General features: G+C 36.9%; 1 protein-coding gene across 1 annotated transcript in view; it reads right to left on the bottom strand.

Annotated features, from left to right (window-relative positions):
* The window catches only part of ABCA12 (ATP binding cassette subfamily A member 12), a 153722-nt gene that overhangs the window by 100945 nt on the left and 38358 nt on the right, over positions 1-14419 (bottom strand). The window contains exon 3 of the mRNA XM_064485413.1: positions 4463-4616. Within this exon, the coding sequence (XP_064341483.1) occupies positions 4463-4616 (154 nt within the window). The remainder of the gene's footprint in view (positions 1-4462; positions 4617-14419) is intronic.

Raw genomic sequence — 14419 nt, 5'->3', positions numbered from 1 at the left:
TGGCCCCAAGAAGCAATGATGCTGAGGTTGAGAAAGCCTGCACTAGGCTATGGTAGAGAAATGAATTTATTCAGTGATGACTCATCCTCAATCCTACTCCACAGGAGATTTAAAATCCCACTCAGGAGATTTAAAAAATCCTCTTTGGGAACTCGGAATAGTTCTAAGGAATTCTGAATCTCTATCATACTAGGTATCTCTGGGAGGTATATTAAGGCATTATGCAAAAGTTAGATGCCCCCCCGAATCCAGTATGTAGGTTCACCTGAGTCCAGAAAATTCAACCTTCTGGGTGAAACAAGACAGCCTGATTCAAATCTCCAAGTGGCCCATGACATTATTTAACTGCCTTTTACTGGACCCAGCCACGTGTCCAGTACCCTGGAGATAGATGGCTACAGGCTTCTTCTCTAAGACACTGAAGAAGTAGATTCTGCCTCAGCGGCACTTATAGTGCTCTACTTTGAAATAAAATTTAATCAGGGAAACATCTTGGATTCAAAATGTTAAGTTTAAGATACTGGAAGAGAAACTGGGCTCAGAGTAGTTTTACTTCTTCTCAGACATATCTACCAACAGTTACTTTTGGGAAATGTCACATTTATAGATATCATCGTAACAGGAGAATTTATGCACTTATACTTAATGTCTTTGTATTTCCTGTGAGTGGGAAAGAGTACCTGTGTGGGCGGTATCCATGTGTGCCACGGTAAATGCTGTCTATAAAAGGAATGGCTTCCAGGAAAGACACATATGGCAAATCCTAAAAAGAAAATCCTGACACTTTTTTGTCTCTAAAAATTGGTTAAACTTTTAATATTTTCCCTTTTTCCCCAGAATTATAATTACATGGGTATGTAGTGACACCTGGAAAGAAGGTGTGAAATGTGTTCTAGGCCCAGTTCTGATTCCAGCTTCTGAGAACATTCATTACTGACTTGTAAGCACAAATAAGGATGTTGAAATGGCACTGAGTCCTCCTCAGTGATTTGGTACAGTTGTCCTTCTTGGCTAGACCTAAGCAGAAGCCATTCATAGGAAAATTTTAAAATTTTTCATCATTTTCTCAAATTTCATTCTGATACTCATTCCTTCAGGGTCATCCATGCTTCAGTTATAATTCCTGCCTGCCAAATTTCAAAATATACCTCTCTTTTATTTGGCTCATTTACCAATCCACAATCTATATAGTTAAGATGTTAAGATTTAGAAATATCTTAATTTGTTGCTCTGTTTTGTATTTGTAATTTTTCCAACACAGTAGCAAAGATAATGTACCTATTCCTCTAAACTGACTATAAAAGAGCCACCATCTATTTCTTTCTTTTATTAAGTTCTGAGATTCTTTTTCTATGGCCCATCTCAAATACACTTTCCTTTAGTCTAGGAACCACCACCCAATCTGTCCTTAATGACCTCACCCTTACAGGCCTCGGGAGAACTCTGCTGACATCTCCTCACACAATCTCTCTCCACTGCAATATTATACCCAACAGTCAGATTCATATTCCTCAGGCAGAAACAATGTCTCATGGTACCTGTGTAACTGTTCACCATTTGCTGTCTAATGGTCTGGGCACAGAGAGAACTAAACAATGTTCATCACATTAACCATGTCAGAGAGTAATCAGCCTATCCAGTATCTCCCTGTGTCTCTTTCCCACTAGACTGTAAGCTTGTATAGGGGTGTGCCTTAGTCATCTCTGTATCCATAGTAACTCGCATAGTCTCCAGCACGTGGTACACATTTAATACAGTCTTACTCAATGAATTTACAGTTTCATTTGCATGGCAGTTAAGACATCCTTCCACTTTGCTTTTGATAAGTTAAATTTTAACCTTTATTTTTATACAAATACTAATGTGATTAATGGTTATAATTACTCTAAAATTAACACAATATGAGAACTATACATCTTACCTCATCTTTATAGTCAAAGGAGGACACATATCTGTTCTACTTCTACTTACTTTACATTCCTGATAATATCTCTAGGTCAGTTTCTAAACACATTTATATTTTTCAATACTAAACAAAAGACTTGGCATTTAAAAATTTTCCCTGAAAAGAATATGATGAGCTATGTTTCACATTCTGTAGGAGCCATTCAACAGGAACAGAAGTGTGAATTTGGAAAGCACGGCTCATGGATGAGCGTTGACATGACAAAGGTAGGGAGTAAATCCATAGAGGCAGTTCCCACACAGGAGCTGCAGGAATGCTGAACTGCTTCTCCAAATAATGACCCTGTGAGCTCTGCAAGATGATCTTTGCCATTTGCCAGCTGTGTGAGCAATGGCACAGCCAGAGGCTCCCACTGTTCTGCTGTATTCTTAGGGGCTGTGCACGGAGGAAGGATCACAAGGGTAAGTCCCAAGATGTTGGATCACCCCTTGTGCAAAAGAGCTAAAAAAAAAAAACCCTCCGTAAATGTAATCATTTCTTCTTTCAGACAGCTAGTTACAGTTGATGCTGAGTAAAATGTCGAATTTTTTTGCAAGCCACTTATTCTCAAGCTAATTCTTAGAGAAGTATGAATTTAATAACATAAGGCTGGTGCCAATGCAAAAACACTTGGCGATTAGCCAGCAAGTAGTGACTGCAGTGTGATCATGTCTTTCAGAAAAGCATTCTATTAAAATAAACATGGTGGGCCTGTTCTGATGAGGCCAAAGATGGCATTTTTTTCCCCATCACTTACAAAACAGAAAAGGAAGACTGTTCTGCTTCTTAATGAGGCTAATGCTGGTGAATCTTCCTTCCCCAAAGAGAAGCAATTTAGTGGGATGGCTTACCTAGAAACCATGCCCTCGTTTCACTGCATGGCTATATAAAGCATAAAAGTTAATAGCATGGTGGGAAATATCATTAATGCAATTTTATTATTGTACATAATTTTCTAAATTAAGCTCCAATTACTTCGTAGTTTAGAGAAAATACTGAATATACAGCAACATACAGCTTGAGCTTGACAAACTACCTGGAGATTAGAATAAAACTAAAAAGAAGAAGATATGATCAGCTAGCTGGAGAATAATCAACAAAGGGTGAAATAAACCTGGGTTTTAATCCTAGTTCCAAAGCTCAATGGCTCATTTCAGGTGACTCCATAAATTTGGTTCTCTATTAAATTACATAGAAAAATACTTCTTTAGGGCATGGTCTATTTATAGACTTCTTAGATATGATTCATTATTTCCCTCATTGTTACTTAGTTCTTCATGGGAAAAAAAAGATACAAGGAAGAAAAACTGTTATCAGCAATTATGCTATTTATTTATTTAATTGCTCTTTTTTGCTTACTTTTCCGTTAGCATGCAAGTTACAAGAGGACAGAAAGTTTGTTTGGTTCACCTCTGTATCACAGTACCTAGAATGGTGCCTGGCACACAGAAATGTCTCAGTCACTATATCCTGAATAAATTAATAAATACATGAATGAACATCAGAGTGCTTTAAGTTTCAAGACTAAATAACTTACTGAAACAACAAAACCAATGTGAATTAGCAACCCAACAATTATGAGTGTCCCAAGTCATTTCCCATGACAATTCTTGACGTGTTGATATTTTATGCTAAAACGGCCTGTAGTTAATTACTCTCTCTTAAAGTATCACCCGTATTAACTGATAATCAAAATCATGATGATAATACTAAAGGAGAAATGGTGCTACATTCAAAGGAATTTAAATTAAAATTTTAGAACCAAATATCTCTGATTATGGATAAATATAAACTCTTTTGGAGACACACTTTAAAAAAACTCTACCAGAATAATCTCCTGGTTGATTCAGATAACAATGTTGTTCTCAGTTCTACAGACAGTTGGGCTCTTGGGTGTCTCTTTAGGGTTAGAATCTCAGGATGGAAAACTGAGGTTGTAAATGGTCTAGATTCCCTATCTTTACTCTACAGTTTCTTCTCACACCATAAAATAGGACACACATTAACCTCATTTAAAGGTTGTTGTTCAACTAAGTATACTTTCAAATTTAGTGCTTTGATTTCTGGTCTTTTAATTTCCTTATTTGCATTTCCTGGTTTCTGTTATATCTGGAAGTACCATATAGAGTAAGATAAGTATGTCATTCTTCCAGAATATAATATCCCTGACATTGCCCTACATGTTAATGCTTGTGATCGAGTCTTAGGCCAATGTGTCACTGACAATTTAAGGCAGCATAGAGGATCTCTGAGGGGAGTTAAGGAGGAACTGCCTTGGCTACACAGTTTAAAAACCAAAGTTTGACTAATTCATCCAAAGTAGGTTATGTTTAATTCCACATAAACATGGTAATTCCAGTTTGTACCCACCTTGCTCAGTCATATTTAGATCGTCACATTTGTAGATATAGAAAATAAAGTTGTATCTAACCTAGGATGGCTTCCTGGATATCTCATAAGGAAACAAGATCTGATCTCTCAAAGCAACTGGGAAGTGTCCTTAGGAAGTGTCCCTACCTGTCTTTAAATAGTGTATCATCAATTCCTTTCCTACGAAGCAGATCTTGTGGCCCATAGGGTGTGTCTTTGCACTTGGAGTCTGTGTCACAGAGTAGCGTTTGCAGGAACGGGAAGAAGCCAGTGCTAGGAAGGTTTCGAGGTGCAAGGTAACCTGAAATTTAAAAAATATATATATATCATTATGATATTTGCCTGGGAAGGGAAAGAATTGCAGTAACTGTTTGAAATTATCTTCTGGATTATGACTGTCTGGGTCCCCTATGTATCAAAAGACTTTAAAATGCTTGTTGCCCTACAACTTCCCTTCCTGGAGTTTATTCTAAGGAAATATCTGCAAGAATGTTTGCCAGAGTGTTTTAAAAATAGATCACAGTGCATCCATATTATACAGCACTATACAACAATAAGTATGTTGTCAAATAATATAGAAAATAGTTACGATATATTGCCAATTAAGAACAGATCAGAAAACAATGTGACCAGAATAGCCACAATCTTTAAATATATAAATATATGTAGTATATTAAAAAATCTGGATGAATTTTTCCCTGCGTGGTATATTTCACATGACTTTGTTTTGTATATTTCACATACTTTCATTTGACTATGTATTTTTTCCCACAATGTACATGTCTTCTTTTGTAATCAGTCATTATAAATGCAGCCAATCTCCCAGATACAGGAAATATTTTTGATCTTCTCAAAATGTAACATAACATAAATTAATTATCCTATACATACAATATTTTCTTCCTTTTTAAAAAACAATAATTATAGTGTGACTGAATATGTAGATTTCCCCCAATATTAAAGTCACAAGAATTGTAACAGTTAAAGGTTTTGTAACCTTTAACGTTTGCCTTAAAAAATATGAAAATGGCATACACACGAGTCAAGACAATAGGCAAGCTGTGAATTACGAATCTTTCCACAATCAGGTCTGATACTAAAACACTAGCTTCCTCCCTTTGGGGAATACAGAAACAATAAACTTTCAAAAAAGGCAGGTTTAGAAACCATAAGGGTAATTCCAAGCTGAACCCTTAACTTCCTTATGAATCTGTTAAAAGAGTGTCGGTACAGGTATGTTTTTATTACAAAAAGAAAGAAGAAATTTAAAAAAATAAAGAGGATGCATTATTAGTGTAGAGAATCTAAGTAACTTAAATACAGATCTACATTAAAAAAGCTAATTGGAAATAAAAATGAAAGCATAATAGGAAAGTTGGCCAGAGAAAAAGTAAAGAAACAAAACAAAACAAAACAAAAATGGAGAGAAATTGGAAGATGCTATAAGACTTCGAAGATGGAGATAAAGCCAAAAGTCAAGGGAAGAGGGTGACCTCTGGAAGCCAGAAAAGGCAAGGAAGCAGATATTCCTAGAGCCTCCAGAAGGGATGCAGCCCTGCTGACACCTTAGTTTCTAACTCACTAAGACTAAATTTTGGACTTCTGAACCCCAGAACCAAAAAATAAGAAGTTGGTGTTGTTTTTAATCCACAAAATTTGTAGTAATTTATTACAGCAGCCGTAGAAAAAAAAAGAAAAAACTAACACATAAAATAGCAGTATGAATTAAAGTTTTGAAAATTCAAAAGAAACTGGAAAGAACTTAAATCTACCAGACTATTCACTATTATTTTCTGAGAAGCTTTTTTTTTCTGACACAGAAAGATCAGTATCTTTTTAATATTAAACCCAAGTGAAAATTGCAGTGAACCCTCAATGTTCTCACTGTGACACAATTCCTTGAATAAGCTCAAGCATCAAATTGCCTGCTGTCGTTTTACACCACCCCTCTGTAACAAAATTCTGCCACACTGAACTGCACACAGCAAGACCTTTACAATTTCGCAGTGGAATTTCACCATTAATGGTAAGTCACCCTGTTACACAGCTCCCACCTGGAGCCGCTCACTCTGGGTGTTGGTCTGCAAGTGGGCGTATTCCTATTCCATCTCAAACACATGCAGTGGGTTTTTTGAGTGCAAGACAGAGAGAAGGGCAGCAGAAACAGAAGATCCCTCTGCTCTATACTACTCATCAAGGTGATGGTGTGGCTGATCCAGGCAGTGCTAAAAACAATGGCTGTTCAGGAGAAGCCGTATCGCAACAGAAAGAGAGGGAAAGAAGGAAAAAGATATTATAGGAAGAAGACTTAGGAAGAGTTGGCACATTACACCCAATTTTACTTATTCTGGTATCGATTACACTTTACAGTTTAAACCCACAACATTCTTTGATCTGATTAGCTGTAGATATGCCTATTTTACAGGGAAATTCATCAAGGCATTTCTTTAGAAACAAGATCCCATGGTGTTCAAAGTACAGACAGTCCATGTTTTGCAGTTTTTTGACAACTGATATTCAACCTGTTACAATGGGTTCATGCAAGTGAGAAACTGGCTTCGGTATATACAAGTTTAACACAGCGTCATGCAGAATATGGATTGCCTGCATCATTTATCTTACCATCACCTTTTAACTGAGAATCATATACTCATTAAAATAAGAGAGCCTGTTGCAACAAGAGTAACACTGATTTATTAAGCATCGACTATATTCCATGCATGTCATTCATCCTTTTTTGATATCCACAATATACTTTCACATCAACTTTTCACAAAGTCTGGAAATTCTTTAGAATTAACCAGTCAAAATGAAATAGAATTAAACTGTATTATAGCTTTCTTGGGAAAAAAGTAAGACATTTTCAGTCTTCTGCCCATCCCAAATGTGTGCAAGGAAGAAACTACTCAGAACAATGGTGGAATCAAACCACTGCATGTTTCAAAGAGCTGCTGACTCTAAATAGAACTCATTCTGTTCTGAAGGTGTCTCTGGCTCTTTCGGGTTCCAAAATTATGTCTTTATATTCCTAAATGGTAGGATGCAGGAAAAGAGCACCGTTCCTCTATCTTTCACAGAACTTCCACGCAGCAAGCACGGAGCAAGCAAAGTTAAGGCTAACAATCGTTGCCCATGTTCACAGCCAGAGCACAGATTTAAGGGTACAGGTAGAGGAAGATAATAAATGTGTAAATAATGGCACCACTTGCAGGTAAAAAACCAGATCTCAAGACTCTTGGGATGGAGTGTTAGGCAGGATAAAGTCCTTGATATCATGATTCCCAAAGATCTCACACTCATGACAACATTCACACTCATCTCTAGGAGGAACGCTATTAAAGAACTTGCAATTTCTCAGGGAAATTGGAGCCAGAATACTTCAGCATAGTCTGGGAGTGAGGTGAGGTGGATGCCAAGCAAAATTTCAAGCCACTTGTAGCATAGTCTCTCAGAGGCTCAAGGCATAGGCAATGAGGTTGTATGAGCAGTAATCCACAGGTGGGAAGATATTAGTCTAATAAAATGGATACAGTCAACATTACTGACACAATCCAGTAACAATGACAAGAGTCCAATGTTATTCCAGGGAGTGGAATCAAACCAAACTATAAAACATTTTTGGAATAAACAACCAGTTAGCTAAGCTTTTAACTAAATCAAATTCAGTTTTCATCGTTTTAAGAATGAAGCTGGCATTATAAAAAGATCCAGTTTAAGAATCTTTAGAAAGATACTTTGTAAAGAATTAAATCAACCTATATATTTATGATTACCTAGAAGGGGGACCAAGTTTGATTCTCCTTTCCCTTTCTGCACAAAAGTCCTTATTCAGAACAATATTAGTGTGTAAAGATTGAAGCGGTAGTTCTCAAAGTACAGTCCCTGGATCAACAGCATCAGCATCACCTGGAAACTTGTTAGAAGTGAAAATCTGAGATCCTACCCCAGATCTAACGTAATCAAAAACTTTGAGGATGGGGTTCAGCGATCTTTATTTTAACAAGCCCTCCAGGTGATTCCGATGCACACTAAAAAGTTTGAGAACAACTGTATTAGACTGCAAACTTTTCCATAAGAGTTAGACAGTAAATATTTTAAGCTGTGGGCCATATTGTCTCCATCACAATTACTCAGCTCTGCCATTGGAGCATGAAAGCAACCACAGACAAGGGGGACATCGGTGGGCCTGCTTGTATTCCAATAAAAATGAATTTACAAAAAAAAAAAAAAAGGCAATGGACTGGGTTTGGTTCACAGGCTGTGGTTTGCTGACCCCCAGGAGGATAACCTCTTATACTTGCCCCTCTCCCTCTCCTGTACTGTTCGTTTCTTGTTTTCACTTCCCCCCTCCTTCTTTTCTTCTTCCCTTATCTCATTAATCTACTTAATAGCCCCTTCCCTCTATTTCTCAATCTTTTGTTCTTTCCTTTCCACTCGCCACCTTCTTGGTTTCCATTTCTTTCTTTTTTTTCTTTCTTCCTGCTTATTCTTTCTCTCACCAATCCCTCTATCTCATTACTCACTGATATAGCCAAGAAGGCACATTTCTCCCAACATCCTCCCTTAGTTTTTTTTTTTTCTTTTTTGCCACTACAGAAGGATTTTTTGCCCACTTCCATACTAAATTCAGGAGATTGTTACTCACTGGCACTATCTACAGAAGTACTATTTTCTACTTATTGCATTATTAAAGAAAGAAATGTCACAGTCTTTTTAGTAATGAAGCTGTTTCCATTTGACATCATTAGGCTCAGAAAGCATTCTGCAGGCTGCCTTGGTGACATTTGTAAATATTATAATAATGGTAGAATTGGAGAACTTCCACTGTGTTTCTTTGTGTTTTTCTCAAAGTAGGTCAGAGCCCAACCTAGGTGGTATTTTTGTGTTTCCAGGTGAAAGGAATTTGGTCTTTATCCCAGTAAAGAGATAAATGATAAATCTTGGAAGAAAATTCTGACTTTTTAAAATATGGAGTTATTCATTTGAGGCATTATATTTTTTCTTAACTTTCTGGATGCAGGGTCACATTAGCAGAAAAAATTCAGGCCTTCTGATCAGCAAATGACATCTCCTTGTGAAATACCATGGCAAGAATCTGCCACCATGACAAGCACACAAAATGAGACAAGCATTTCTGAAAACATTATCTGCAAATAATCAGATAACCAGATATGAATAAAGAAAATTCCAAAAAGGAAATGAGTCTCAGAAGTACATCTGTAATAATTTATTAAAGTCTTTTTATTCATCTAGTTTTTGAGGAAATTTTCTTCTCAATTACATTTTTAAAGACATAATTAAAATTATAAATGACATAAACCTGACTTTCAAGTGATCTGAAACCACAGAACTATCCCTTTTCTCCTTCACATGCACTTCCGTTTGGAGGCTCAGGCTGTTCCCTGAGGGGAGGTGTCCTGTTCTCCTGACCATCACACGGTAAAATCAAATATACTAGCTCTTCCTGATTTCAATCCCTCTGAATAAAGGCTTTTTTTTTTTTTTAATCTTTGTGGCCCAGAGAGATCTTGGCCTAGGGTTGAACACTGATATGACTGTGAGTCTTCAGACAGAGACACTAGCCCAATAAAACTACACTTTTTCAGAGACTAAAGAATAAGCTATTTGAGAGAAAGAAAAGTCCTTACGTATTTCTTAGTACAATGCTTGACATATTGTAAGCTATTATTAATTATGTTAATAAATGAATCAATGAATAGATGTACTCCTGAGGGTCACAGTAACACAGCATGGTTTAGGGTTTTAATGTAATATACATCTTTATTTTTATTATTTGTAGGACAAAGTTTCAAATTTTAGCCTCAAATTACAGTAAGTTCAATGGATAATAAGTATAATGGATAACACTGCATTATATTCATGTGCCTTATGAAAGTGGATAGATTGATAATGATTAATGAAATCAATAACATTTATTGTTACAGTCTCTTTAGTTCTTAGTTTCTCCAAAAATCTAGCTAGTACATACTGACATCTATAACATCAACCACTGAATTTCTTATCTACAAAGTGAATCAATCCAACATCTATTCAATAAATATTTACTGAACAGATATTGTACATCTGACACTGAGTAAGGTGCTGAGTAAGGTTCATTCTTCTATTACTCTTTTTCATTTAAACATCTAAAAATGTAACTATGGGTTGTGTGTGTGTTTGAGAGAGGACAAGTGAGTGCCTGGTTTCAAAGCTCATCATACTTTTATTAAATAAAATGCATATAGATGTAATTTGTTTTCCTGAATTGTCAGAAATATTATGTATAAAATAATATATATTTGAAAATAAATGGTAAAACATTAGTTTAAAAAACTTCATACTTCAAAAGATTTAATCATCATTTCTGGCCAATATGCACATGAAAAGACGTTCAATATCACTAATTATCAAAGAAATGCAAATCAAAACTACAATGAGGTATCACCTCACACTGGCCAGAGTGGCCATCATTAAAGTCTACAAATAATAAATGCTGGAGAGGGTGTAGAGAAAAGGGAACCCTCCTACACTGTTGGTGGGAGTGTAAATTGGTGCAGCCACTATGGAGAACAGCATGGAGGTTCCCTAAAAAACTAAAAATAGAGTTACTACTACTCCTGGGCATATATCTGGAGGAAACTCTAATTTGAAAAGATACATGCACCCCAATTTTCATAGTAGTACTATTTACACTAGCCAAGACATAGAAGCAACCTAAATGTCCACTGACAGGTAAATGGACAAAGAAGATGTATATACAATGGAACACTATATACACAATGGAACATTACTCAGCCATAAGAAAGAATGAAATAATGCCATTTGCAGCAACATGGATGGACCTAGAGATTATTATACTAAGTGAAGCTTAGTCAGATAGAAAAAGATAAATACTATATGATATCACTTACATGTGGAATCTAAAATATGATACAAATGAACTTATTTACAAAACATAAACAGACCCACAGACATAGAAAACAAATTTATGGTTACCAAAGGGGAAAGGGGGACCAGGGATAAATTAGGAGTTTGGGATTAATAGATACAAACTACTATATAAAATAGATAAACAACAAGGGCCTACTGCATAGCACAGGGAACTATATTCAACATCTTATAAAAACCTATAATGGAAAAGAATAAGGAAAATTATATATATATAAATATGTATGTATGTGTGTGTGTATGTATATATATATACATACATACATACATATAAAAAACTGAATCACTTTGCTGTACACCAGAAACTAACACAACATTGCAAATCAACTATACCTCAATTAAAGAAAGAGTCATCATTTCATGTGAGCCTCAAAACAGCCCTATAGGATAGGCAGGGCAAATGTATACCCATTTTTGCAGGTATCCTCAGAAAGATCAAACAATTTGCTCAAGGTCACATGAAAAATAAAATGCCAGGGATGGATCTACAATTACATGATATATGACAATAACGAAAACATTTTTTCAGCTAATTTTCAGTATATGTTGGAGTAAGCAGACTGAGAGTTTGAGAAACAGGTACCACTTCTGGTTTTGCTGTTGATTCATTTAATCACCAGGGGTAAATTAACCTCTCTCTGTGTCTATTTTCACATCTACCAAATTGAGGATAATGGGCCTTGCCACCTCACAGGGCACAGGAAGATTAATTAGATAAAGCTTGTGTAAGGTACTATGAACACTGAAGAGGAAAGACCACATAGAATCATGAGTTACCATTGCTCACCAGGCTGCCGTTGCAACATTTGTCTAATCTACACCCAGTGACTGAGGCTTCGCTGCTCTACCAGGTCTCCCATCTCTGTGCCTTGAACCAATGAAAGGTTAGGAGGATTGCATGATGTGTCTCTCTCTCATCCTAGTAATTCATAATATGTACCTGTACCAACTGGTGTAGTACTTCAATTACTGCGTGTTCAGAGGGTGTGGTGCCATGACGCATTCTTCCTAATTCTCCCCTGGCAAGTCTTGCTTCATAACATAGGTTCTTTTCCAAGTTCAAACCCACTGGCAAAATATAAACTGTTTCCGGCAGTGAGGGTGGAGGCAGGATGCCTAATCCTTAAAACAGTGGCTAAGGAGGTCCTATACTCAAAGTGTTGGCATCCATATATTTAATGGCTAGGGACACAGAGAACAAGAGAACAAACTTTGGGTCATTGAGATGGTATTCTACATGTTGGGATCCTTCCCACATTCCCCACATCCCTTGGAGTTGCTTCCAAGTACCACAGCCAACATATTTTGAAAAATATGTAAAAAGTGTAAAAAGTGTCCCTGTGGAGATAATTTTTGGACTCCGGCTATGACATTGCAGGTGTGAGAGAAGTGGGAAAAGATTCCTACCTGTGTATCTTTGACTTATTACTGTTATTATTTTTTAAGACAAGAAGATGAGGCAATTTGGACTCGGGATATTGCTATCCCTTTGAATGTTGTCTCTTTGAACCCAAAGTACACACTTGAATCGATGCTCAGCCCAGAGGGCTCTATAACCCACCTTCCTAAGTTTCCAGAATAGAATGTGCTGCCCTCCTTTCTGAATGTTAAGGAGACCTTGCTGGGTGATAGGTTTCAAAGGCCATGGCCCAAAGTATTTAAATCATAAACAAAATGGTTTGATTCAAGGGTAGGGGGCGTAACAGGAACACATACATGCTAGATAATAATCTTTCACATGGACCGAACCTGAAGACTTTCAAAAATAAGAATCTCCATTAATACTAATCAAAATATTCCCACTTGGCAAAGAATGTTGAGTTTTATGGTCCATCTTGGGTGAGTAGAGTCTGTTCATCCTGTTAGACGGGCCTAAGAGTAACCAATATTTTGCTTTTCTGAAACTTGTCTTTTAGTAACAAAGATTCACAACTATATTTTAAAAATCTCCCTGCCATGACCATTCACACACAGAATCTTCGCAACTGTTTTATTTCCTTCTAAATTAAAGTTAAAAGAAAAATGAACCCTAGATCCTCTTTTCATTGCAGGACATTAATCTCCTAACTCTCCCTAGATGTGGCTGACCCAAGAGTGTGCCCTCTGTCCTCTGGGGCAGAGTTGCTGTGAAGCTGGGTATACAGTGGTATGACTGTGCTGATTGGTAATATCAAAAAGATGTGGTGCAGGTAAGTTGAGAGCCCCATCAGTTGCAGTCCCTCCTCTGAGGCACTGCCAGTTTCCACAGATCCAGCAGTATCAGTTAACTTCTAGCAAAGGGAGGGGGTCCTCTGGAGGAGTGATGCTTCCTCCAGTGCCACCACATCTGTTCTGATTTGTGAGGGAAGTGCTGTGCTAACTGTTAATCACATTGCGTATCAACCAGGTATCTAGGTAGGTAACTCACAAAGCCTGCACTGGGAGAATGAGCTGAGGAATTAATTCTTCTCCCATTACAGATGATCTCCAATGTGATGCTGGGGCTTTGGGGAGTAGAGAGTGGAGGAGAATCAGGATTTTCATAAACCAGATTCTGAGATCAGATGAGTTTAGGAAACTAAACTCTATCTCCTGTTCTGGGAAAGCCAGAATATATTTGCATATTAAGGACTGTGAGAAGTTTTTCAGTAAAAAACCTGAGTAACTTTAGTTAATTCCACATTTCCACATATGTGACCACAGACTACTTTTGTCTTTTCTTTTTCTTCCTATTTCTTAAAGTAGCACTGGATCACATCCTAAGAGTGGATATTCCAAGGGGCACACTTTGGGCAACAGTGCCTTAACCCATTATCTCACATATTCCCGACTGAAAAGGAACCTGGAACTGTAAAGTTTTTCCTCCCCAGGAGGGGATTTTTTATATAAGAAAATATCTTGGCTTTGAGCCTTAATGTACTAAAACTTACTTATAAGCATTTTCTTCATTGTCTTCTATCTATTGGCTTAGATATAGTAATTTAGCAAGCATCTTAATGTTTATTTGTGGGAGTCCATGACAACTGTGTATTACTATTGTGGGAGTCCTTCAGAAAAATCCAAGGCATCACTTGGAGGAGGGAATTTCATTCCAGAAGGATTTGGGGAGGCTTATAAAAGTACACACTCTATAATGGGAAAAAATAAGGTAATGTGGAAATCAGAATGAGAGCAAAC

Source organism: Camelus dromedarius, chromosome 4, assembly GCF_036321535.1.
Source record: "Camelus dromedarius isolate mCamDro1 chromosome 4, mCamDro1.pat, whole genome shotgun sequence".
In the NCBI taxonomy this organism is placed as follows: domain Eukaryota; kingdom Metazoa; phylum Chordata; class Mammalia; order Artiodactyla; family Camelidae; genus Camelus; species Camelus dromedarius.
Note: the sequence above shows the minus strand (reverse complement) of the source record. Positions and strands in the feature narration are given on the sequence as shown.